The sequence below is a fragment of the Chelmon rostratus genome, chromosome 19 (genome assembly GCF_017976325.1).
Source record: "Chelmon rostratus isolate fCheRos1 chromosome 19, fCheRos1.pri, whole genome shotgun sequence".
In the NCBI taxonomy this organism is placed as follows: Eukaryota; Metazoa; Chordata; class Actinopteri; order Chaetodontiformes; family Chaetodontidae; genus Chelmon; species Chelmon rostratus.
The window spans coordinates 3,764,217-3,789,216 of NC_055676.1; the positions used below are offsets into that span (position 1 = coordinate 3,764,217).

At 42.5% G+C, this 25,000-nt stretch overlaps 1 protein-coding gene across 10 annotated transcripts in view; it reads left to right on the forward strand.

The window, feature by feature from the left end:
- The window catches only part of LOC121623541 (transcription factor 4-like), a 205,765-nt gene that overhangs the window by 166,623 nt on the left and 14,142 nt on the right, over nucleotides 1–25,000 (forward strand). For all 10 annotated transcript variants that reach the window (XM_041960846.1, XM_041960848.1, XM_041960844.1 and 7 more), the window contains 7 exons: nucleotides 6,895–7,000; nucleotides 7,931–8,079; nucleotides 8,441–8,588; nucleotides 12,089–12,159; nucleotides 12,358–12,436; nucleotides 14,983–15,062; nucleotides 16,065–16,274. In XM_041960846.1, the coding sequence (XP_041816780.1) occupies nucleotides 6,895–7,000; nucleotides 7,931–8,079; nucleotides 8,441–8,588; nucleotides 12,089–12,159; nucleotides 12,358–12,436; nucleotides 14,983–15,062; nucleotides 16,065–16,274 (843 nt within the window). The remainder of the gene's footprint in view (nucleotides 1–6,894; nucleotides 7,001–7,930; nucleotides 8,080–8,440; nucleotides 8,589–12,088; nucleotides 12,160–12,357; nucleotides 12,437–14,982; nucleotides 15,063–16,064; nucleotides 16,275–25,000) is intronic.

The following is a 25,000-nucleotide window of genomic DNA, read 5'->3' on the forward strand; positions in this document are numbered from 1 at the left end:
GAAGGAGGAGGCGAGACAGAGAGGCCGAACAGATGCTCCCCACATTTGGAGACAATAACGGCGAGAAGGAGCATCAAACACTAAACAAAGAGGAAAAGCCCTCCTCTTCTTTTCTTCCTCTCTTTGCTCTCACTCCATTTTTCTCTCGTTTGTTTCCGTTCGCTGCCGTTTCATCTGCATCCAGCTTTTAGCCTTTCCTTTTGTTCCATTTATTGTTTTTCCATTCTCTCTCCAGTCTCCTCCTGACAGAACCCTTCAGGGCCCAGCAGCCTTTCCATCGCTGTCAACAAGTTAGAGCTGAAACACTGCGGCGAAAATAAAGTCTCTTTGTTTCTTTTCTCTTCTCTCTCTCTCCTTTTTTTTTTTTTTAAATGTTGCCTTGACTCGACAACATAAGCCTCCACAGTCATGATGCAGCATTTTTCCCTCTTATTGTTGCTTGTTCATTTACCTCGTGCCTGGATTCTCTACGATGACGGTTTGCTTGGAAATTCGGTGTAAATTCAACTCTTTGGGCTTTGGGCGACTGCTGATCAGACTGAACAAGTTGTTTGAAGAGTCTTGTCGGTATTTTTGACATCTTTCAGACTAAATGGCTGAATGATTAGCCTCTTTTCACTACTTATTCCTCATGATACTCGCTTTTGGAGTGCAGAGAGCAGACTTCCAGAAACCACTTACAGGTGTGAGATCAGAGCACAAAGTGAAGAGGGAGGCAGGGTCCGGTCAGAATGTGGCTCTGTTCAGTTCAGGGCATTGGGAGCTATCAGTACATGTGCAGACTTCTACTCATTTTCTTTCTCTAATTAAAGTTCAGCTGCTGTTTCTGTTGTGTTTGTACCTGTGGTTCAGGTCAGTGAGTCACACAGCTGGTCGCTCTGAATACGCTGTGTGTGTGTGTGTGTGTGTGTGTGTGTGTGTGTGTTTTGTCAGCTCCATGAGGAATCAGTTTTCACTGGAATGCGTCTTTATTTTCTCGTCGTGTTGCCGAGGGCCACGCAGAGCGAGGCTTTGATGAAATCTGTGATGTTTTGTGTTCTGTGAAGATTCACTCGGTCCGTCAAACACCACGACGCAGCGGGAGGTTACACAACTGCTTCTACTGGATTCTATCGAGTTTCTACTGTGCTGCAGATGATCCTTTCACCAAACAGGCTCCGCTGGTTTCCATTAGGAGTACCTGTTGTTGTTCTGGAAACCAGCAGCTCCAAATGGTTTGTTCTAAAGGGGAATTGGAATTGGTTCTACTGCTTTCTATTAGGTTTCTGTTGTAATCCAATAAATGCTTTACAGAACTGTTTCTCCTGGTTTCTGTTGTTTTCACTGGTTGGAGAACTGGTTTGAGTGGTTTCTGCTCTATATCTGCAATACATGTCATAATTTAACATGAGTGCAAATGTTTTTTTAAATAAGACCCGATTGTTGCCAAGTGGATTCATTTGATTGGTTCCACTTCAGGTTCTATTGTGATAAAGTAACAGTTTGTAATGATATTGTGAGGAGCTGCCTCTGCTGGTTTATATCCGGTTCTTATTGGGGGGCAAGAACAATAGTACGTACCTGCTGTGGTTTGAAGTGGTTTCTGTTGTGGTACAAAGAAAAGAACAGGTTTCTATTGTTCCGTGTGATGTAGATCGTAGGTTTATGAACTGCTTCAACAGATTTCCAGTCAGTTTATTCTACAAAGGCACTCATTTCTAGCATGAATATCATTGCACAGACAACTGATCTGGCTTCAGTGCGGCTCGTATGTACTCCACTGGTTCCATTGTGTTTCTGTTGTGACACGGAGAAGTCGTATGGCGCTTTATGTTCTGTTTCTGTGTGGTTCAGATCAAACTTTTACTCATCTGGTCAGATTGGTTTCTGTTGTTGGACAGGGATCTGGTGTGTCTGGTCATATTTCATATCAGGGCACAGAATGTAGTTCACACCTGGTTCGACTAGTTTCTGTTCTGTTTCTATTGTAGTAAAAATCTGAATATTTTCAACCAATTCTAGAAAAATCGTATTCACACAGTCACTGTTTGACTGTAGCAAGTGAACAATGTTGGAAAACCCAACTCGACATGTCCTAGAAATATAGCTGCATATGAAGGTTATTGATTGACATGGTTTCTATCGTGGTTCACATTACTTGTCTCTGGTTTGTGGTTTGCCAGTTGTCAGTGAAGTGACAACACTGTCGAGGGTTTCTCTGATTGGCTCGAGGTCTGCTCGCTAACTGTGGGAATCCTGATACTGCTGTGTGTGTGTGTGTGTGTGTGTGTGTGTGTTTTTGTGTGTGTCTGCATGCGTGCTTCGCAGACTGCAGGAAGTGAGGTTGTTATTGTGTCTCTCCACATTCCTCAGATTTAAACACACTCTGCACCTGTTTCTGTCTGTCTGCAACACACACACAAAGTTGCACAGACACACTTACATAAACACACGCACACACACACACACACACACAGACACAAATCACAGCCTTTCGTCACCAGTCGACAACACATTCAGTGGGAAAATATGCCTGTACAATATGAGATATAAATCTAAATATTTTCAACAGGAACAACACAAGCATGTGTGTGTGTGTGTGTGTGTGTGTGTGTGTGTGTGTATGCATTTTCTTGTACAGGCTTTGGGTCAATAAATGTGGTTTTATCATCAGAGCACAAACTCTGTTCTCAGAGGGGAAAAGGAGGAGGAGGAGGAAGTTTGAGGGGATTTTAGTTTAGCTCTGATGACATTAACAGACGCTGTCTCTGTGTGTGCATGTGTGTGTGTGTGTGTGTGTGTGAAACTGAACTATTTGGATCCTTAAAACTCACGCAAGGTGCATTATGGGAACCTCTCCCAGCTGATTAGCTTCTCTTAGCACCTTACATCTGTGTATTTACATTTGTGTGTCTGCGAGTTTGTGTGTGTGGGTTGACGGGCGGGTGGCTGTGTGTGTCATTTCCTGACCCCAGCCTTTCATTCCCACAGTTCCCAGTGTTCTTGCTGCTCAGACATCCTGATTCTTGGTATCGCTGTGTAGACCAGTTGTTTCAGGAAGTGAACTCAGTCAACACAGGGCTGTGCTTCAGAACACAGCTTTTAGTTTCCAGAAGTAACTAAACAGAACACGTGAACATACGGAACATGTGGCTGAAACTTGTTGAGACTTACCTGACTTGTGCAGTCTATCACACTGCACATCGCTGCAAGTCTGCATTAATGTGTCTGTGCCACTATCATTACATGGTGATGGTTAAGCACAGATTACTTTGTTTGAAGTTTGTATTCCATTAGGTTTCAATGCAATTCTAGCATACAGAAATATGTGGAAACTACAGGATTTCTAAGGATACAGAAAAAATACATTCAAATTCAAAAGTCACAGCAGCCTAGCAACCCTATAGCCAGCATCAATATCAGACTATTCTGCAAAGTGAAGTGAACATGAATGGAAGTAAAGAGGCTAATATATGCCAAACTACTGTTCTTTTAAAACATAAAGACTGGCTGCACTCTAATGATAATATTAAGAATTTCATTTATGTAGCACTTTTCAAGCTTAAGCACAAAGTACCATCCAGATTAAAGGATTTACAGAAAAAAAAGAGAAACCCATATAAGCCCCCCTGTATGACATACAAAAATTAGGAACATGCGGGCACATATATCAAGCGGCACTAAACCCATACATAAACAGATGGAAATTCAAAATACAAGAGTTAAGTTCATATATAAAAAAGTCAAATGGTGATTAAAGAAATAAGCAATGGAGCAGGTGAAATTTAAGTAAAGGAATTAACCTCAAACCACAGATGCAAATAAAAGGATGATCTCATGAGGCAGATATGTATATAATGAGCTCGTAGAAAGCAGATAGAATGTCAATAAAATAAGAAACCCTTAAATTTTAAACAGAAAAAAGTGCAAAGCATATGGAAGTGCGTATAAAAATACAAACGTGTTGGCGCTAAAACAAGCACAACCTAAATATGTAATGACAAAGTTCAAATAAAACAGTGAAATAGTAGTGTAAGGAGGAAATATGATAGTGATGCGATAATGAAAAAGGAGAACATTGTTAAGTGGAGGCCATCTTGTAAAAGTGAGTTTTAAGGAGGCATTTAAAAGCTGCGGTGGAGTCTGCCGATCTCACTCTGAGCGAAAGGAGCTCGGTTCTCTGTCTGGACGCTGCAACAACTAAAAGGTTTTGATCAGCAGATCTTACAAAGTCCTCTGATATAATCTGGAGCCAGACCATGGATGGCCTTGTAAGCAGTTAATGAAATTTTAGTATTGTAAACGGAATCTGCAACCAGTTCAGTGATGCTAACATTTGAGTGATATGACAGGAACTCCCAGATTCTGTCAATACTCTGGCTGCAGAGTTTGGGATAAACTAGTTTAAATAGGTAAGAAGAGAGTTTTAGTAGTCCAGGTGTGATGATATCAAAGCATAAATGACTTTTTTGCTTATCCTGGAGATAAAAACCAGCTTGATAAGTTGCTATCAAAAGTTACCCCTTTACCACTGACCTAACATTGGCGTCAAGTGAACTACACAAAGAGTGTCTCTGTCCTTTGTGATGGTCTGGACCAAAGCTCAAAACCTCTGTTTTACTGCTATTGAATTGTAGGAAGTTAGCTGCCATCCAGTCGTTAACCATGGATAAACAGGAAAGCTGAACGGTTGGACTGTCCACTTCTTGTGGTTTAAATGAGAGGTATAACTGTGTATCATCAGCGTAACAGCGAAACGAGATGTGTCGCTGAATGACATGTCCAAAGGGGTAACTCATACAGTGAGAATAAAATTGGTCCCACAATAGGGTGCTCACTGAAGGAAAGACCACATGCTACTGTGGAACTGAATGTAGTCACTATTTGTCGCCTTCTATCTCTTCTCGCTCCAACCATGTTCACACCTGGCTATTTGCCGCAGGGAAAAGGTATGACTGCCAGTCTGTCAGATTCCCGCTCGGGTTGTCTGTGTGGTCACGTCGTGTCCTGGTCATCTTTGACCTTTAAGAGTACAGGACAGCACAGCAAAGAATCAGTGCCCAGTTTTTACCCTCTCACTTTAAAGCCGAAAGCTTCAGCAAAGCAGCAAGCTTTTAGTGATCTGAACAAAGTCAGGAGGTTTTTGTTTGACAGAAACTGTTTTAGGCTGTTTTCTGTTTTTAATAATTCCTCTCAGGGAGTGTGGGAAGTGAGATGATGCTTTTTTATAATGCCCCCAAGTGTTTTTTTTTTCTTCTTCATCTTTTTCTTTTGTTTCTTCTGTCTGTGTTTTATCACATCTGTGTTCCATCCATATGCAAATACTCTAAAGTTAACAAAGCAGCCCATGTCTTTTTTAGAGGATCGAGGTAGATTAGGTGTAGCGAGCTTTTCATTTTGATGTGAATCAGTGGGGGAGACAGAGAGAGAGAAGAGTGCTTTCAACAGCTGTTCTAGGGATTGCGTCATGCGGCGCGAGCTAGCATCATGGCTGAGTGTTCGCACGCTATGCACACACACACACACACACACACACAAAGGCATGCTGTGGGGACCCCCAGTCGAAGGCATGACCAAACACAGGCATTGTGTTCTCATGCAGCCGCTGCGCTGCTGAGGAAGAACGTCACCTGTTCTGAGTGATGACAGGCTGCTGGTTCTGCTTGCACTCTCACATTTTGCTGCATGTTTGCTGCATGACTGCTGCAGCTCCTCTGAGAGGAGTCACTCGGGAAATCACCGCTTTGTTCCTCTTATAGTCATCAAACCAGTCTGGGGTTGACTACGTATGTGCTGGAGCTGTATATGTGAAGAGCTGCATTATTAGGCATTAGTCAAAGTCATTGCAGTGGTGGATGTAAATGAAATCGATGCGTTTGCCACAAGCACTTATGTTTAGTGTTAGCATAATAGCACTTATGTTTAGTGAAGCACAGCTTCAGCACACAGTACACTTAATGTTTTTTACAAAACAGCAAAGGTTTTAATTTCATTTTTGTAATGACTTTAAAATTTTAAAATTGGCCTTAGTGTGTGTGTGTGTGTATGATCATTTCTATATCTATGCTTTTTAAAAAGAAAGTGAGCTTAAAAAGTTTCTATATTTTTGGAACTTTACACACAAACGCACACACACACATATATAATATTTCTATATGTTTAAGTTGTTTGTTTTAAAAAAGTGTAGGAAAGTTTAAAAATGATCTTATTTTTGGAAAATAAAAAACGTAAGAACGATTAGGAAACTATTCATAAAAAAGCTTAATTTTAATAGCTTTAAAAAGAATAAGCCAAAAAGTTACAGTATATATAAAGATAATTTATTAAACTCAATTAAAAATGTTAAATGTTCAAAATGTGCTCATAAGCTTATTTTGAAAATATTTTAAGTTTAAAAAATACATCATTTTACAAAATGTAAAATAATATGAATATCAAATAATTTCTAAGCATATTTTGAATTGTTTTTATGTAATAACATACGTTTAAGTTGTCTAGCTCTTACAAAACAAGTCTGATGAGTCATATGGAGAATGCACTGTGAGGAATTGCAGCCATGTCTTTGTATTATTCAAAAAAATGATTGACCTGATGGAAGTTAGACAAAGTCCCCAAAACAGCAGCCGTAGTGTTTCCTGTCTGAGAGTCAAAGACCAGTGGCAGCTCAGCGGCCGGCGTGTTCCTCCAGTGCGGCGCAGGAAGGTTGCTGTTGATGTCTGAGTTAAGGAGAGTCGTGTCAGTCGCCTGTTAAAGCCTGGTGGAAACGATGTCCGCCTGACGCTCGGTCCTGCTGAGGAAAGTGAGGGAATAGACGCTTTTGGCAGGTTGTGTTCAGCTCTGAGCTTTTGATGACACAAAGTTGCATTTTGATCAGCCTTCTGAACGACGTTCTGCTTCTCTGTGTTTGTGTTGCAGGTGTACGCTCCGTCTGCCAGTACAGCCGACTACAACAGGGACTCCCCGGGTTATCCCTCCTCCAAACCTCCCAGCTCTGGCTTCCCAAGCTCATTCTTCATGCCAGGTACTCACAAACACACACACACACACATACACACACAGTCACATTTCCATCACTTCACAGGACATTACATCGACTTTCATTAATTTCCTGGAAACTTAGCCTAACCCTAACCTTAGCCTAAACCTGGAGGTCTAGTCCCCACAATGTGACTATGTAAACAGATGTATGTCCCCACAACATGAGCAGCAAAAAGGTGTTCAGAGGTATAAAAAGTTGAGACGTCTCCTCCTCTGAGGCCATTGTATTTTCTCTACCAGAACACCCCTGAGTGTTTATTGCACTTTTGTGCAAGTTTGATCTGTTTCCCCTCAATCTTTGAACCTATCAGCTATTTTTTTGGTGACAGTTTGTTTTGGGGCTTCTGGTGTGTCGAGCAGATATCTGGATAACACATAATTCATATGTGAGCCAAGACTTCCTCTTTCATGCGTTGGTCATTGCTCACAGTACGATCAGCAACTTGAGACACTTTCCGAAGACGTTTCTGCTCATCTGTATATCTGCAGAATGATAAAAGAATTAAAAAGATCAGAAAAAGCTAAATCCTCACCAGACAATAGCTGATGGGTTCGGAGATTGCATTTTATTTATTTCATTAAATACACACACTCCCAAAATCCCTTTGCAGACATGGATAAAGGTACAAATGGTCCCAGACATCAGCTTGTGCAGCACAAATCTGTGTTAACCAGGATATTCTTAAACCTGAGGAAGAAAACCAGGTGTCCCATTTACATGAAAGTTTTCTGGAATCAGGTTGCTGCAGAAAGTGGGTCAGATTGGTAAACTGTATGTAGACGCACTGAGTGAGTCACAGGAAGCTTTGACAGCGGGGAGAAACCTGCACAAAGATGAAGCTGATCCCCAACCAGCACGCAGCACATCACGCACACCTCTCTCCCTCCCTGTCCCTGTGCGTCTACCCATCAGACGGTCACCACAGTGGCGATCCCTGGAGCAGCAGCAGTAGCAGTATGAGCCAGCAGGGTTACCACGGCAGCATGCTAGGCGGCGGGAACTCGGCCCACGGCCCCGCCCAGAGCTCCTCCTACTGCGGGATTCACCCTCACGACAGACTGGTGAGCAGAGCCGTCGGTCCCGTGCACGGTTTCTTTCAGGAAGTCGCTGCGCAGATTAAATGTAGAAACTCGCAGACTTGCTTACTTCCTTTTAATGAAGCTTTCAAGACCATGAGATGATCAGAAAGTGCTGGGATGAGTCCTGAGCCCTGAAAATACTCTTACATAATGATTAAAGAACAAGGTAATTCAGACATTGGTTGTCTTTGAAGGCAGCTTAAACTCAGTCCTTGTTAGACAAAATGACAACACCAGGAAATGTTGAGTCATTTGCCGACAATTTGAATTTTATTCTGTTCTCATGTGATCTTTCCTGCTTTGCTTTGTTCTTTTTCATTTCCCTCTGTCCGTCTCTACGCAGAGCTACCCCTCGCACTCGTCTGCAGACATCACCTCCAGCCTTCCTCCCATGTCCAGTTTCCACCGAGGAGGAGGGAGCGGGGGCGGGGCCAATCACTACAGCACCGCCTCTTGCACGGCCCCCACCAACGGCACAGACAGCATCATGGGTAAGGCGCCTGTGTTCGTTTGTGTGTCTCGCAGGAGAGCGTATCCAGAAATGGGGCGGTTGCTTTTTTAAAGGCACGCAGCTCCGCCATCGCTATGACAAGTCACATGTAGTGCTGATGTCATCCGTCATCGCAGTGTCATCTGCTGTCAATCAGTCGGGGGTGTAGCTGATGACATTAGCTGATGTCATTAATTAAGCCAAGAAGAAAAGCATCCTTTTAGCTTACGACATCCCAAGTTTAATGATGCTCATGCAGACTTAAAATGAAGAAAGTTTGTTTCATCTGATTGGACAGAAAATAAATTATTGGTTGTTTTTGTTTTTTTCACTGATGCTCAGCTTGTCCCTCTAATGAGCCTGACATGCACGCAGGTGGAAAATTCTCCCCCTGAAAACAAAAGAATATGGAAAATCAAACTGTATTGAGGAGCAAAGCAGAGATTACTGCTTTTTACAAACTGTGTTTTTTTTTTATTCTATCTTCAGCCTTCAGTTACTCGGTCCACCACTTTGGTCCAGACTGAAGATGTCTCTGTTAGCATGTTAGCATGTTGACATTAGCATGTCCAGCCTCAAAGAGCTGCTAGCATGGCTGCAGTCACTCATTAACCTGTCGGTAGCAGGAGATCACTGATTGGAGGTCATGGGTTCATGTCAAGGTGAATGCTAGAAATCATTTTTTGTGGTATGTGTCTCAGAGCTGTAGACTCAAGACTTCAAACTTGGACCTGAGTCAGACTGTAGTCATAATAATGAGGACTTGACTTGGACTTGACTGCTGACATGGACTTGACTTTGAGACTGCGCTGACTCGACCTCTGACTCGACTTGTGTTTGTGTTTCGACTTTGGAAAAATCCACAGATGATCGACCGGCAGTTAGACAACATTAGCAGTCCTTTGCAGTCAGAAGACAATGTCAGCTAAGCCGCATTTTAATTTACCGCCTCATAACCGGTTAGAACTGTCCCTGCTGTGATGATTTAAACCACTTAAAAACTATACTTCAGTTTCAGGGGACAAGGCAGGCGGTCAGACACAGAATACAACGGTTCAACCTTGACACCACTGATGCACACACACACACTCACACACACACACACACACACACACACACACACACACAGCATGCCATATGGACCCCTTGCTTTGAGTCCCATAGAACAAATAGGACAGCAATAAGAAACAGATTGAAAGTTTGTTTTCATGGGAAGACATTTCCAACATTCCACAACGATATCACACACACACACACACACGCACACACACACACACACACACGAGCCAGAGCAGACGAGTGTAAACACAAGATGAGTCTTCATGTGTGCACACATGAACTGCCCGAGCACGAACGCACAGTGTTTAAAGGCATTTCTCTGCCTCAGTCTCATTTTGCACGAGTAAACAAGTGAGTGCAAACTGCAGCTGTGGTCACCGTGGGCTGATGTCAGTTGATGTTAATAACAAGCAGTGTTCACAGAGAACGTACGAAAATGTCCATAGGTACTTCTCAAACCGCCTGCAGCGTCCGCATGATCAGTGTGCTCCACACTGGTTGGCGTTCATTGTTATTGTAGTTCACTTCTTGTGTTTAAGTTGACTTTAATGTGACCAAACCAACTCTCATACCTCGTAGCAAGCTGTCTATACTTTGTTGAAAAAGTGGTCGGAAGAGGTGATGCTGGGAGGAAGTTGTAACATGTCCTTATTCACTTTCTAAAAAACATCACACATACAAAAAAACCCCACTTGATTTATTATTGCGCTGTTTCCACAAACTGTGGATGGTGATGAGACAGCTTCATGAAGAAGACACATTCAGTCTTTTAAGAAGATTTCTTTAGCTCCGCAAAGTTTGGCTGTCAGCGCACATATCGCATCATTTCCTAATACAAATTTTAAAGTGCATTGATTTCTTATATACTAACTGCAAAAACGGTGCGCCATGAAAGCTACACAGCGGAACTGGGACACAGTGAAGGAGCTGCCGGGCAGAGGTAAATGGACATTTTAAGTCTGGGGGATATGAGAGGTATGTGAAGAAGTAGAGAAAATGAGAGTAAATCCATCAAAAATGAAATAGCTGATTTCATGACTCTACATACGTGTCATGCAAAATAGAATTCCTAGATGTTTCTCTCTGGAGAGGTGACGGACACGGGCGGAAAAGCAGAAAAATCAGTTTCATCTCCTGAATGCTCTCCTCCTTTGTGGCTATAAGCTCTCATTTATGAAAAAGATTTCTCCTGCACATGTTCTAAATTATGCATCAAGTATGGATACGCGCGTGTGTGTTTGTGTGTGTGCGTGTGTGTGTGTGTGTGTGTGTAAGAGTAATCCCTTGGATGGTTTACTAGGCCAGTGGTATGGCGTGAGTGAGACATGAGGCTTTAACCCCAAAACATATGCTGCTTCCTGTCTCTCTCTCTCTCTCTCTCTCACCCTCTCTCTCTCTCTCCCTCTCTCTAACAGCTTAAAGAAGTCCACTCCTGCCAATTTCTGTAATGGATTCATTTGCCATGAAAGGATGTGTTTTTGCTGTGCTGTGTGTGTTTGCCGTGCACATGTCTAACTTGTGTGTGAGAGCGTAAACTTTCCATCTGGGATCTGCTATCAAGAGAGATGAGCTGTGAGCATGTCAGAGTCGCTGTGCTTCGGTGTGTGGGTGTGTGTGCGTGGGTGTGTGTGTGTGTGTGTGTGTGTTTGGGAGGTGGGGGGGGGGGGGCTCATCTGGTCCTGTGAGGTCACTTCCTTCCTCCCTGGGCTCTGTGCTCTTCAAGTGTGTGAAACAGATTTAGTTGTATTGAAATCCAGCATTTGCACACATGCAGACAATAACACACACACACACAAACACAAACACATGCTGTCAGTCAGTTAAAATGTGAATAAATGTATGTTAATGTAAATGTTCAGTATCTGCCTCTAATTCTTGTGACCACTTTGGAGCAACATCAAGTTATTTCAATGGAAACGCTGTGGATTCATGTGTGTTCGGCTTCGGTGAGGTCTGACACAAGAATTTGCTCCACTTAGATGACGCCTTGACAGAGCTGACCTCTGATGGAATGAAGAGTCCCAAACAGAGGACATATTAGCTGTGCCACACCAGATGTTCTGCCGAAGTAGAAACTGCTCTACAAAAGAGATGCATCATGGTCTGCAGTCCGATGTCACGCAGGAGTCCATAACACAATGATGTCTTTTGAATTAATGTGTTAACTGACTGTCCATTTAACAGCATGCAAATGCATGAAGAACGACAGTGGGAGCTTCCACTTCTCCTCCTCGCTTTATTTCCTGCAGTGTAATAAAGAACAAACCGTGGCACAGTGCGTGGATCAGTGTTAACCAATATGTGTTGCCACAGTGTAGAACGGATGGACTGATGGTGCAGGAATAGATAGAAAAAATGACATTACAACATCCTTATTTACAAGAAGTTTCCCCCTGTGTGTGTGTGTGTGTGTGTGTGTGTGTGTGTGTGTGTGTGTCACAGCTAACCGAGCACAGAGCTCAGCAGCCAGCAGCTCTCAGACAGGAGACGCCTTAGGGAAAGCACTCGCATCCGTAAGTGCAACACACACACACGCAGATGTGAGAGACCTGTTCAGTGTTTTATTAAAGCAAAATGATTTTAGCATTTCTGTGACTTCATTCTGTCTCCATTCAAGTCCTTGTCAGAGTTTTTATACATTTTTAAAGCGATGATCTTTGTTTGTCACAGCTCTGCGTGCTTGTCTCGATCTCGTGTTTTTATTTTTTCAGATCTACTCTCCAGACCACACGAACAACAGCTTCTCCTCCAATCCCTCCACCCCAGTCGGTTCTCCACCCTCCCTCACAGGTAGCACATGACACTCATCCTCCAATCGCAACACACCGGCATCATCGCAGACTGAGCAGCCACAGATGGAAAGATCAAAGCAGACTTGGACTGGAGTCATAAATCATCTGAATCACTTCTGACTTTGCCCTTTTTGAAATAGCTTGAGACTAACCTTCTTTCAAATGACCCGACATTTGACTCGAGCTGGTTTCAGACTTGACTTAGACGTGTTAAAACTGACTCGAGACTTGACTTGAACTTTTTCAGATGACTTGAGACTTGACTTAGACTTGTTTCAAATGACTTATGACCTGACCTGGACTTACAAAATGGCAAGATAAGAGACCTGACTTGGACTTGTTTCAAAGGACTTGAGACTTTTTTGAAGCTCTGGGAAAAAGAAGAGTAAGAAATGGGAGAAACAAACATGAAACTAAAAACACATTTAACTAAAGCAGAACGTTTTTGTTTAATCATTTCCAGGAGATTCTGCATTTCAAGCGTAAAATAAGACCATAGCAACATATTTACAATAGCTGTGTCTCCTCTCCATACCCCCCCCCCCCTCCTATTTCCACCAATTACTCCTCCTCCTTGCTGATGCTGTAAACTCTCCCTGCTCCTTAAAGTGAAAAATGACTTTTCCTAATAATAGTTGTGTCAAATTTGTCTCTAATTGTCGCCGCTACACACACCGTTTGATATTTCTGTGCCGCGCCTCGTGACTGATAGCTTTAATTACGAGCACCACTTCGACAAATCGCTCACAAACCTACCGGCTCTGCAAACACGAGCCCCCTCCCCTCTTCCTACTCCTCCTCCTCATCATTATAGCTGCCTGGGATATTGCCTGCTAAACCGTAATTGGTGTTTATCATTGTGTCAGAGTTACTCCACTTTTTACAAATTAGAAATGAAGCCTATTAGAGCAAACTACATGCAAATTGATATCCAAGGCTAATTCTGCGAGGGTGTTTTACAGTGTTGGACTCCGAATAATTTAGCCTTCCATTTAATACATATATTTGTATTTGCACATGAATGTACCCAGGTGATTATTCATTAATTAACATATGGAAATGAGCATGTAATATGAATAAAAGAGAGGGGAGAGAAAAGACTGTGAGACAAAATAGGAAGACAATAAAAAAGAGAAACACAAGCTAATGAGATGAGATCGGAGTTACAAGGGAGAGATCAGTGGCGAGGGCAGAGTGGAGGTACGAGGAGAACAGGAATGGAGGAATAGGAAAAGAAGACGAGTAAGGAAAGGAGAGGAAACGAGGAGAGAAGAGGAGGGAAAGGAGGTGAAAATAGGAGAAACACAAGTAATTGAGAAGGAAGGATGATAAAAAAGCTAAGAACAGAAAAGAAGAAAGACATGGAGAAAGAAAACATGAGAGAAGAGGAGGAAGGACGATAAAACTGAGGGATAAGATGGAGGCATGAGGAAAGAAATCTGTGGAAACAAGAGGGAAGAAAAGAAGGAAAAAGAAGCGATTGGTTGCAAACTTGGTGCTGCATCCACATGGCAGACATCAACATGAACACTTCCTTCACCTGATTGGATGAAAGCACGGCTCACTGGGCTTGTGATTTTTCAAACTTGGAAAAACATGGCAGCTCTTTTTTCAAAAGCGTAAAAAATGTCTGGCACACAATGGCTGTATGTGGACGCAGCTGCTTTTTTTTAAAGCACTGGCACCTTCTTTTTCCAATTCAAGCGCCGTGTGAACTGAAGCTCTAACAAGATGTTGCTGTGATTTCCTCTTTTTCAAACATGGGTTGAAAAATGAGCTTGAAACCTCGTCGAGCCAAAGGAAAATCACCTGTAAGCTTGTTTCACATCTGAAGCTCTCCAGAGGCCTGCATGTACCGGGCCGTCGTCACTCAGAGCATCGCATTAATGGAAATTCACACGAGTCGCTGTCTCCCCTCTGTCTACCAGCTAATGAGACCTGTCGATTCAGATACGACCCTTCAGAGCGACCACGGACACAAAAGCAGAAAAGAACAGAGACACAAAGCCTGTTTATTCTGCAGAGGGCTCATGCTAATCAACCGCTCGCGCCTTCTCGAAAACAAAAAATGAAAATTAGCATTTCTGCTATGAGTTATGAGCTGGTTTGTTTTTGTCTTCCTTCCCCATCTCCGTGTTTATTATGTCCGAGCGCCGCGAGTGGATGCGATGAGAGACTCCTCGTGTGCGAAGGCGTTTTGTCTGGCGTTTGGCGCCGTAGCTCGAGTGGTTTCTTTCTTTGACGCATGAAAGGAGAGGAGGCTTTGGCTCGGATCCACGCGCAGACCTCCATCTAGTTTCTGTACGCACTTAACCTGTGCAGGTCGCGGGGGGGCTGCAGCCTATCCCAGCATGCACTGAGCACACAGAACAGACAGACAGCTGAAGTGACGGCAGCGTGAGCCAAACTATTTTTACAACTCCCATATCTCCCGCTCATATCTCCCTGTTCTCTGAATCCATGCATCCTTTAACCTCCCACCGGCATCCTCTTGCTCCTACTGTCTCCTCTCCTGATGATGTCTCCTTGTCTCCTCTCTCCTAGCTGCCAGTTCAGCTGTCTGGTCGAGGAACGGCGGACAGGGAGCGTCATCGCCAAACTATGAGGCTCCACTGCACTCTCTGGTATGCACACATTAATCCTTCCACATTCCCACCTTCTCCAATGTACATGTTGCAGATAGCAGATTACATTGGGGGGGGTTGGGGGGTTGTTTGTTTGTTTTTTGAAATGCATTTGAACTCAAACTTTGTCTTACTCTGTCTTACTGACATTAAAAGATCATGCTGCCAATATTTTTCTTGTTGTCAACAAATTCTGTGAAAAGACCTTGAAGGACAATATTCTAGTCTGTCTGTCAGAGCCCGTCCTCACCACAAAAACAGTTAGGTTTGCAAGCATATTATTAATTGTGCCTAAACCTAAGCAAACTGTGAGTGTTTCACAACATCAACAGCGTAAGGACGAGGGTCCTGTATGACGATTGTCCACCTCCAGTGGTGATATACAGTATGTCATTTTGGGAGTCATTAGTTTCATAATAAAACTGGACATTGTAGTTTTTAGCAAAGGTTTCTCTAACAGGAGGAATTCGCGCATTTGCCGGGGACTATTTTCAGCAGCACGCAAAAGCACAGCTGGCGCTCGAGTGAGTTTTTCCAGGAGCAGAGTAGTGTGTGTGGGATTGAGTCAAAACAAGCTACAGTGTGTGTGTTCATTATAATGAAGGAACATGTGAGCCCATGCAACAGTGCGGCTCACTGATGGGTTTTTAATGGTTTTTGGACAACAATGGAGCGCTATGGCACAGAGGAAGGAGATATATCAGGCTTTGAAACGCACACAATGCATGTTGGGATCACGTCATTGTTGGGTTTGGTCTTTTCATGGGATTTATAGACAATAAGAAAAATATACTCACGTTCACATGAACCTGCGGTAATTTCCTCCACCTCCTATCCTCTGTATTACTGACTTGCCTGGTATTTAACGCAGGCAAAGACACAGGAATCACTCATAAACTGCATAATGAATTTTGAGAGTAAGAGCGGCTTCAGATTACAGACAAAGATAAGAAGAAAGGCTTGAGACGGTTTCTCATCTTTCTGTGTCCCTTCGTTTTGCAGCAAAGTCGCATCGAGGACCGTCTGGAGCGTTTGGATGATGCCATCCATGTACTGCGGAGCCATGCGGTGGGGCCGTCAACGGGTATGGCCAGCGGGCACGGTGACATGCACAACCTCATCGGCGCCGCACACACGCACAACGGCGCTATGGGCGCTCTGGGAAGCGGGTACGGGACAGGACTGCTGTCGGCCAACAGACACTCCCTCATGGTAGGACCTCAGAGCATGTTATTATACTGTAGTGTGGAGGGTGAGGGTGGGAGGAGCAGCACAGAATTCCTGTTAATCCCACTGAATGTGTCGGCGTTAATGTGGCTAGTTTAAAAATAAATCCATGCACATTTTATGCTGCATGAACAAGCATAGATTTACTAAACATCTGAAGTCTGTTAAAAGCACTCAGTCCCATTCAGAATATTCTGCTGGTATCAGACAACAAGCAAGAACAAAACAGTGCCTTCACCAGGACGCCTATAGCTGGAAGATATCTTCGAAAGGGGACTCAAGGTCGGTTACTTTGAAAAAACAGAATCATCTTGAATATGTTGCCTGATGAGATTGTTTATCTTGAGGAAAGAAAAAGATTTAATCACATTTAAAGATGGAAGATCTGATTTTCTTGAACTGCGCTTTTTGCAGTTGGATTTATTTAAACTGGCAAATGAGACATGACTTATGTCTTCACACAGCTGGGAAATGTTCACTGAAACTAACCAGTTACACTTCTTTTTTTCTTCCTCTTTTTTTTGCTTTCATTGTATTTGTCAATTTTAATGGATCACTTGGTGAAGAAAGAAAGTGTGCAGCCACACATAAGACCAGACAGAAGTACTGTATTATATGGACAGAGGTCAAAGCAGATAATGTGAAAAAGGAGGAGCAGAGGACATAAAAGAGAAGAAGAGAGAAAACGAGGAGGGGAGGCTGAATTGAAAATATGAAGTAAGACAGCAGTAATGTTTTCCATATTTAATTTGGGCTTTTTTTCAACTTGAAACAATAAACATAAAGAACCAAACAGCTGTGTGACATAAGGAGATGTAGGAGGGCGAGAGACACAGAGAGAGACAGAGAGAGAGAGAGAGGGAGCATTATAAAACACAAGCCAGCATAAACACATTCAGATGCCTGGACATGTTCAGTCAGACCTACTTTGTTTATTTGTGCTCAACGTTTGTGCAAATTCACATTCACACACACACACACACACACACACACACACACACACACACACACACCAGATGTTCATGCAAACTAACACACAAGACAGCCTGCACGCCGTCACAACCTCGTCAACACCTCGCTCTCTGTGGCGTCGTCCGTCAGGTTTCTGAAGGGACGTGGTGACTTTTGCTCCGTCTCAGCGGTTTTGTATTGTGGCTGTAATGAACGCCGCGGCCTCTAGGGGGCGCTTGTAGCAGTTCCAGGCCGTTCTCACTACAGTAGTTCAGGAGCTTTGTCCCTCTCTCGCTCTGGTCTTTGTTAGAGTATTTACTTTGAAGTGTTGTTTTCTAAATGGAGAGCACCTGTGGTAGAGGGGTGTGTGTGTGTGTGTGTGTGTGTGTGTGTGTGTGTGTGTGTGTGTGTGTGTGTGTGCTCGCCCATGTGTGAGCTGGCCGGCTCCCACAGAGATTATCTTCTTCTCACGCATATCTGTCCAGCTGTCTCTCTGTCTGTCTCTCTCTCCTGGAGGTTTGCACATGTCCCTCTACCTTTGTCTGCATTTTTTGCTGCACTTCCTGCCTCTTCGTTCTTGAACGGCGAATGAAATGCAACGCCAGCGGTCCGATCCCACCGATCCTCAGCCCAGCAGCGCAGTGTCAAGCTTTCAGCTCATAGTTTTACTGTTCGGGTGTTGTCTCCAGCAGCAGCAGGCAGCTGTTTGCAGGAAACAAGCTGTGATCAGACCCACTGTTCAGTACCTTCTCAGAAGCAGCTGGCAGAGAGACGCAGTCAGAGAGCGCCGGTGAAGAAAGTGGAACATCCAGCAGCCAAAGAGCCAGGAATGTTTCTGGAAGTTAGTGGCGACTAAATCACAGCAAGAGGGGCGGTAAATATTGGAGGTGGACACAAACACGACTCAGTGGGACGATAATGTCGGTCTGCGTCTGGTCGCTGACATTTTAGCCGCATCGACTGTACAAGGTGGTAATATGTCAAGTGTGTGTCGGATGTTCAGCTTGTTTATTGTTGTCCAGGTGGTCAAAAATACTTCTGACAACTAATTCAAGTGAAGAAAGAAGAAAAACCATTCAGAAACTTAAACATATCAGACTTTTAGAGGAAAGAAGCAACATACAAGTGTTCAACTTTACAAAATTACGGTATTTCAGTGAAAGTCTAGAGAAATAAGTTTTGTTTCACTTTTAACAATGTGGTTAAATTTGAGTAGATTGATAAGCCATATCTACTTTTTATTGAAAGGAAGGAAAGAAAAGACATGATCGATTTAAAGAGTGATTTGAAAGTAGATATGGTGAAGAAAACACCTCAGACTGATTGGATTTTTGACTTTGCAGTAAATTTGATGAGAGTGTGAGAGAACAGTAAATTGAAGTGAAATATTAAAGTTGCGTGTTAAGATGAATCATCATGAGATATTTCAAGTTTGTGGCGAAGAAAAGGCTTAAAATTCAAGAAAAATGCTTGCAAACGATTTTTCAGTTCCATTCAAACACTTCCCCGCTCTTTGGACATCCGCAGAGACACATTTGGCACTTAGTTTTATGAAGTAACGTGCGGTTTAGCCTGAGAAAACACGTTTTACACGCTGCTTTTCAGTTTAATCTTGGATTTATCCCAGATTGATTTCTTTTATTTATTTTCTTTATATGCGACCAGCAGAAAAAGAGAATAAAGTCAAGTGAAGGATATGTGCCGAAAAACTGTGTTTACTTATGGACTCTGTAAAACCACTCACACTCAGAAGCTCATTAATTGCTGCCTGTGCTGTCATTAGGATCTGTGTGTGTGTGTGTTTATTCAGGCTCTGGATTATTGGCTGATAGAAAGCAGGCTCATGGGGTGCCCCAGTAGCTCACCTGGTAGAGCACCACGTCCTCACCGCCACGGGCCTTAATAAAAATGCTGTTAAAAAAAACGGGCTCATTAAGACTGAAAACATAGCGGCTCTATATATAATGGGATTTTTCCATGGGCCAGGGTGAGCCGTGCCATGCCAAGCCGAACCCCGGTGACATGCATTTCCACTGCAGCCTCACAGCAGGGGATCGCCACGCTGAGCTGTGCTGAGGTGGTCCTGTCTGGTGCCAGAGCCGACCACGGCCAACCAGCGGCCGCCTCCTCCTCCTCTCAGCCGTATGTGTCCGCGACAAAGAGACAAAGCTCGGTTTTTAAAAGTGTCTCTGTGTCCAACTCTCAGGTCTCCTGTTGCTTCTACCTGAATCTCTGAAGTCCTGTTTTCACTCAGTCTTATTTTACTGTTTGCTGATCGCTCTCAGCTGTATTAGAGGAGTGCTGAGCCAAAACCAAACCTTTCCTGCTGTTGGGATGTGCTTGTCACCAAGTTAGCAGAGCGTCATTAGTGGTGCTGTTCTTCGGGGGGGGGGGCAAACAGAAAGAGCCGAGAAGGGCTGCAGGCGACAGGCTCTTCTGCGGTTTGTGACCAGCACACATCCAACACGTAAGGTAAACAGCTTAAAAAACACTCACACTGTTCATGGCATGGTTCAGCACACTTAGCTCCCCCGCTATGAGTAAACCCTGTAATTACACACACAACATACACACCCTGCCTTATGAATAAGACAAGTGCATCAGTTTTTCAGTACTACACACAGTAACACACGCATTATATGTGTGTGTGTGTTTGTACAGTGTAAACAGGAAGTTTGAACCAAATAAAAAACAAGAAAGCGACTCAATAGAAATTGCCAAAAACGAAATGAGCGGAAAATAGAAATAATAAAATGAGAGGAAGGAGTGATGTCATCTGGAGAATTAAGCCTTTGTGTTTGCACTGAGACATTTTTTCTGTTCCTCTCGAGCATACGTTCTCTCTCTCCTTTCTAGTTTTAGATGTCACTCTCCCAGTCTTTCCCTCTCTCTTTCTTCGTTCTTTCTCTTTCTCATCATCATTTCCCACCAACTTTTTCCTTTCTTTCACGACTGTTTCTTTTTCCTTCCTCTCTTTTTTGTCATTTTTATTGTTCTTCATTTTTTTGTTTTGTTTTTCCAGTCCCACTCTACTTCTTCTTCTGCTTTCCTTTTTCCACTCTCTCTTTTCTCTAACTATCTTGTACCTTCTTCTACCTTCTTCACCGATGTTTGCGTTCTTTATGTTTGTATTCTCTCTGTATTCTCACCTCTTGTTTCTTCTCTATTTTTTTTCATTCACTCCCTTCCAGATATAACTTTCTCTCTCTCTTCTGCTGCATTTGTATGCTCGCTCTCTCTCTCTGTCTCTCTCTCTCTCACACAAACACACACACACGTTTTCTCTCATATTGATGCATTTTATGTGTATTACAATTACTTTCGGTCGCTGTTGTTTTCATTTTCGTGTCCTGGTGTACTTATTCTCTCTCTATGTCTCTTTTTTCTTTGTGTGTGTGTGTGTCCCTCTGCCACTCTCTTTTCCACACACACACACACACACACACACACACACACAGCTGTATGTAGTTTGGCAGTGTTAGACAGAGACGCCTGCAGGCTGAGGTCATAACTCTGGGAAAACAGGTGGTAGACTGATGCAGGGGAGAGAGAGAGGGGGCGGGAGACATATACATAGACATGGATGCATCATACTCATACTCAAATACATAAACTAATAATTAATACTAATAATTAATGCAGAAGTAGATTTTTTTTAGAAATGCAGTTATTTTCTTAATGCTCAAATTATTTGTCAGTCATTATATAACTTTTAAGCGAAATAAGATAAATAAATAAAAGTCAAACCATTTCACAATAGAAATGCACAAAATGTCCCTCCAAACAAAGAAGAGAAAACAAGAAGTCGACTTTGTAGAATTGTTGTCAGTGTGTCCTGCTGCCTCTGATGATGTGTTCAAGTCACGCTAGTTATTTTACCGCGTCCCAGCTTAGCTTGCAGGGCGGCTCTAAAACGAGGGGAAAGGTTACGGGAGAGAAGAGTCTCTCCATTAAGCAGTGTTACAGGAAGTGAAATGGATCATAATCTCCATCTCTTTGCTGAAAAACATACTAATGCCTCTTAATACTCGCCATCTCCTTTCTATTCTCAGTCACTAAATTTACTCCTGTGAGCTGATGGAAATCTACTGTCGCCCATTTACCTCCACAACAATATTTTTTATTATTATGAGGAGTTGTAGTAGTAGTAGTAGTAAAACATGAACTGTCACCTGATTGAAAACTGTTATAGCAGTTCAGTTATCCCATATGGCTGTAATGCACAGGTGATACTTGTGGCCATGTAGCATAATACCTGGTGGAAACAGGCGGGAAACGAAGAGCAGGCTGAAATGACCTGTCGCTTTGCATTTAGGAAACTGATTTAATTTGTTTGTTACACAGCGAGCAGTGTGGTATCGGATGTTTATTAAGTCACTTTTTTGTTCTAATTAGATTGTTGTGCTGCTAATGAATTCAGTGATGTAACGCTAAACAAAGAGATATGTATACTCTGACCTTCAGCCGGTGTTCATCGTGAAGCAAACGTCCACAAATATCCAGAAAATAACAAGAGCTTTGAGAAAAACATTCAGGTTTTCTTCACATATAAGTACCATCAATTTGATAAGTGTGAGCTGTTGTGTTTCTCCTCAACGTACGTATTCCAGAAGAATGAATTACAGCACTCCGTGTTAAAATGCAAACAGACGACTTGTCAACACCCCCTAGTGTTTCAAAGTGGTATTACTGCTGGCGCTGCTGTCACAAGCGGATCACTTTCAGTTTTCCTCCGAGCCCAGAAACCACTAAAAACTCACAATGCATTTGTTTCCAAATTTCAATGAAGAAGTGATCAGCACGACCATGGAAGTAAGAGAGAAAAAAGAAGCATGTTCACTGAAGGTAAAGGGAAACTGTCCTAATTTTCAGTATTGCTTCATGCAAACACGGAGCTACAGCAGGGGTTAGTGTCAGGGTGGAGGTGGGAGTGGAAGAAAAAATTAGGAGACAAGAGTTTATTCATGCACACAGTGAAAGAGAGACTTATTGGGAACCCGTCTAAATACTGATGCCATCATTATTCTACATTACATTACGCAATCAACATTTACTTCATAATGAGGCGTTAAAGCAAAAAAGCCTGTCTTTTGCCAGTTTAATATACAGCCGTAGTGTGGTAATGTTTCAGTGCCGTCCGCCCTCACTGTTTGTATTCAGAAGCTGTGTGATATGGTTATTTATGAGGACAAGAGGTTATGATCATTGCACATTTTATGTGCAGCCTCGCGTTCATGAAGATAATTAGATAAATAAACTTTAATGACCTTGGTAATCGGTTAATTCAGCATGGTTTTGAGTCCCGGGCTGAATGACAAAGAGGAGTTTGGAGGACCAACTGGAAGGAAAAGCAAATGAATACACCTCATACTGCTAAATGTTATACACATATGAAATGTAGTTAAAATTAAAAAAGAACAGAACTTCTTTTTGGCATGCTTATATATTTTAAATAATCTACATTTTTAATTGTTGGACAATACTTACAAAAGTCCTGAATGTCCACTTGAGTGTCTTTTGGACTTGGAGGTCAGCTGAAAGCTCATCAGGAGGCGAGTAGGTGGACTTTGACAGTTTTTTTTCTCTGAAACTACTATTTCAAATGTCCTGAATGAAGCCTCAAAATTAGCTATTGAAGAAAATCATATACAAACATGACAAACTACTGCCACCATGTAATTCATTTCAATCAATTTCATTTTAATTTCAGTAACTTATTTTAGAAAACTAAACCAAACAGTAATCAGAATTTGGAAAGAAAAATGTTAATACGATGTATATAAATTAGAATTGTTTTTCTCTGGAGTGGCAAATTAGCATGTAAGTAAAACTGCCATATTTGTCTGCCTACAGGCCCAAATGGTTTAAACAAATTTATGAATTTGTTTTGAATGTCTCACTTGTATCAAGGTATAAAGGTCACAGGACAAAAGATGAAATCAATTCTTGTTTCTTTTTCATTTGGCTTTAACAGATCATCCAAAGGCTCAGAAACATTTTTCCAGATGACTCCCAGCGCCTCCATCTTTGTCCTCCGTTCATCCTCCTTTCACTTCACTCTGTTTCATTCTCAGTGACGTTTCACCTGACAGAAGAGTCTGCCTTCTCTTACTCAGTTCATTACACGGGGAAAAAAATACATACGTATCACGCCACTGGAAAATGTTGCTGTACTTTTCCTCCCATGGAAGTCCAACCTCAACACTGGGGTCTGTGTGTGTGTGTGTGTGTGTGTGTGTGTGTGTGTGTGTGTGTGTGTGTGTGTGTGTGCATGTGTGTGTGTTGACGTTGCTACAGCAGGTGCTTTCTGTCAAGTGTTCAGTTTGCACAGAGGAGAGACTGTACAGTATGAAGAATGTTCCACTGGGTGTGTGTGTGTGTGTGTGTGTGTGTGTGTGTGTGTGTGTGTGTGTGTGTGTGTGTGTGTGTGTGTGTGTGTGTGTAGGGTAGACCAGTGTAGACTCCCTTCCCATTTGTTTACAGTATCCAATGTGCTGTATATTACATCTGCAGAAATGCATTACATTCACAAAATGAAAGAGTTCTTGTCTCCTAATGAAGGTCTTACACTTACAAGACCAGTGTGATGTCAGAATATGATCCAGAGTCACAAAACACTAATAGCTCATGATGATATGAGACCTTTTTCTCATGTTTTGAGAAAACAGCCCCAGTTTTCTGTAATGACTCCAATCCAGTTTGCTTTAGTTTCCATTGTACATTTTGAAGGCATGTGTAAAAACTGTCAACTCTTCCTCTGTCAGGGACCAGAAACTCTTCAGATTAATAAGGATCAGTGGTAAATAGTAAGAAAATCCAAAATGACAGCGATCATCAACAACAAAACGACAGATATCCACTGGGAGAATGCCTGCACCCCGGAGAGGATGATTTCTGATGATTTTACAGCGTTTCCCATGAATGCACAGGAAATATAAGATCTAAAGGTCATATTTTTGATCACATTCCTGCTCGCCTGAGGATGAACCATTTACATTTTATCACCAGGACAAACTTTACAATGAAGGATTATCCCTCATGTAGCACGTAGCATTCTGCTAAATCTGCTCTTAGAGATCTAAAGTCCTGCTGTGTGTGTGTCTGTGTGTCTGCTAAACCTTCACACTGGACTTCCTGCTTCACATTGCACCTCCTCCTTTTGTCTCCTGCTTCTCTGCGGAGGTGTTTTTTCAGACTGCGACTGTAATTGAAAACGACAAACTGAAATTGCAGAAATCCCTCTAATACAGGCTGGAATATTACAATTTACAGAGTTAGTCAATTGACAGAGTTTATTCTTCTCTCAGACAGACTTGTCCTTACTGTTTATAACTGCATGACAAATCTGTCTGTGTGTGTGTGTGAGACTGAAAGAAAGTGTGTGTCATCTCTTGACCCAGAAATTCTCCTCTTTCTCGTCTTCCTGTGTAATCAGCACACTCTCTCTCTCTTTCACACACACACTTCTCACTGATCAACAGCATTGTGGATGGCAGCCACTCAGCACCTGCTCCTCTGTCTCTTTCTCTGGCTCTTTATTTTTTTTTTTCAATCTGCTTTATTTAAATGACATTTAGATAAAATCTGCAAATAAAAGCTTTAAGTGGCCATTAAAACATAATATGGATAATTTACATTTAATTTACCCTGTCCTGTAGCATTATTTGTGTTGTAATACTGTGCCGAGGTCCAGGCAGAAGCCAGTGTAAAAACTGTCGCTCAAATGTCTGGTCAGATTCTGACTCTTGTTTACGTATTGT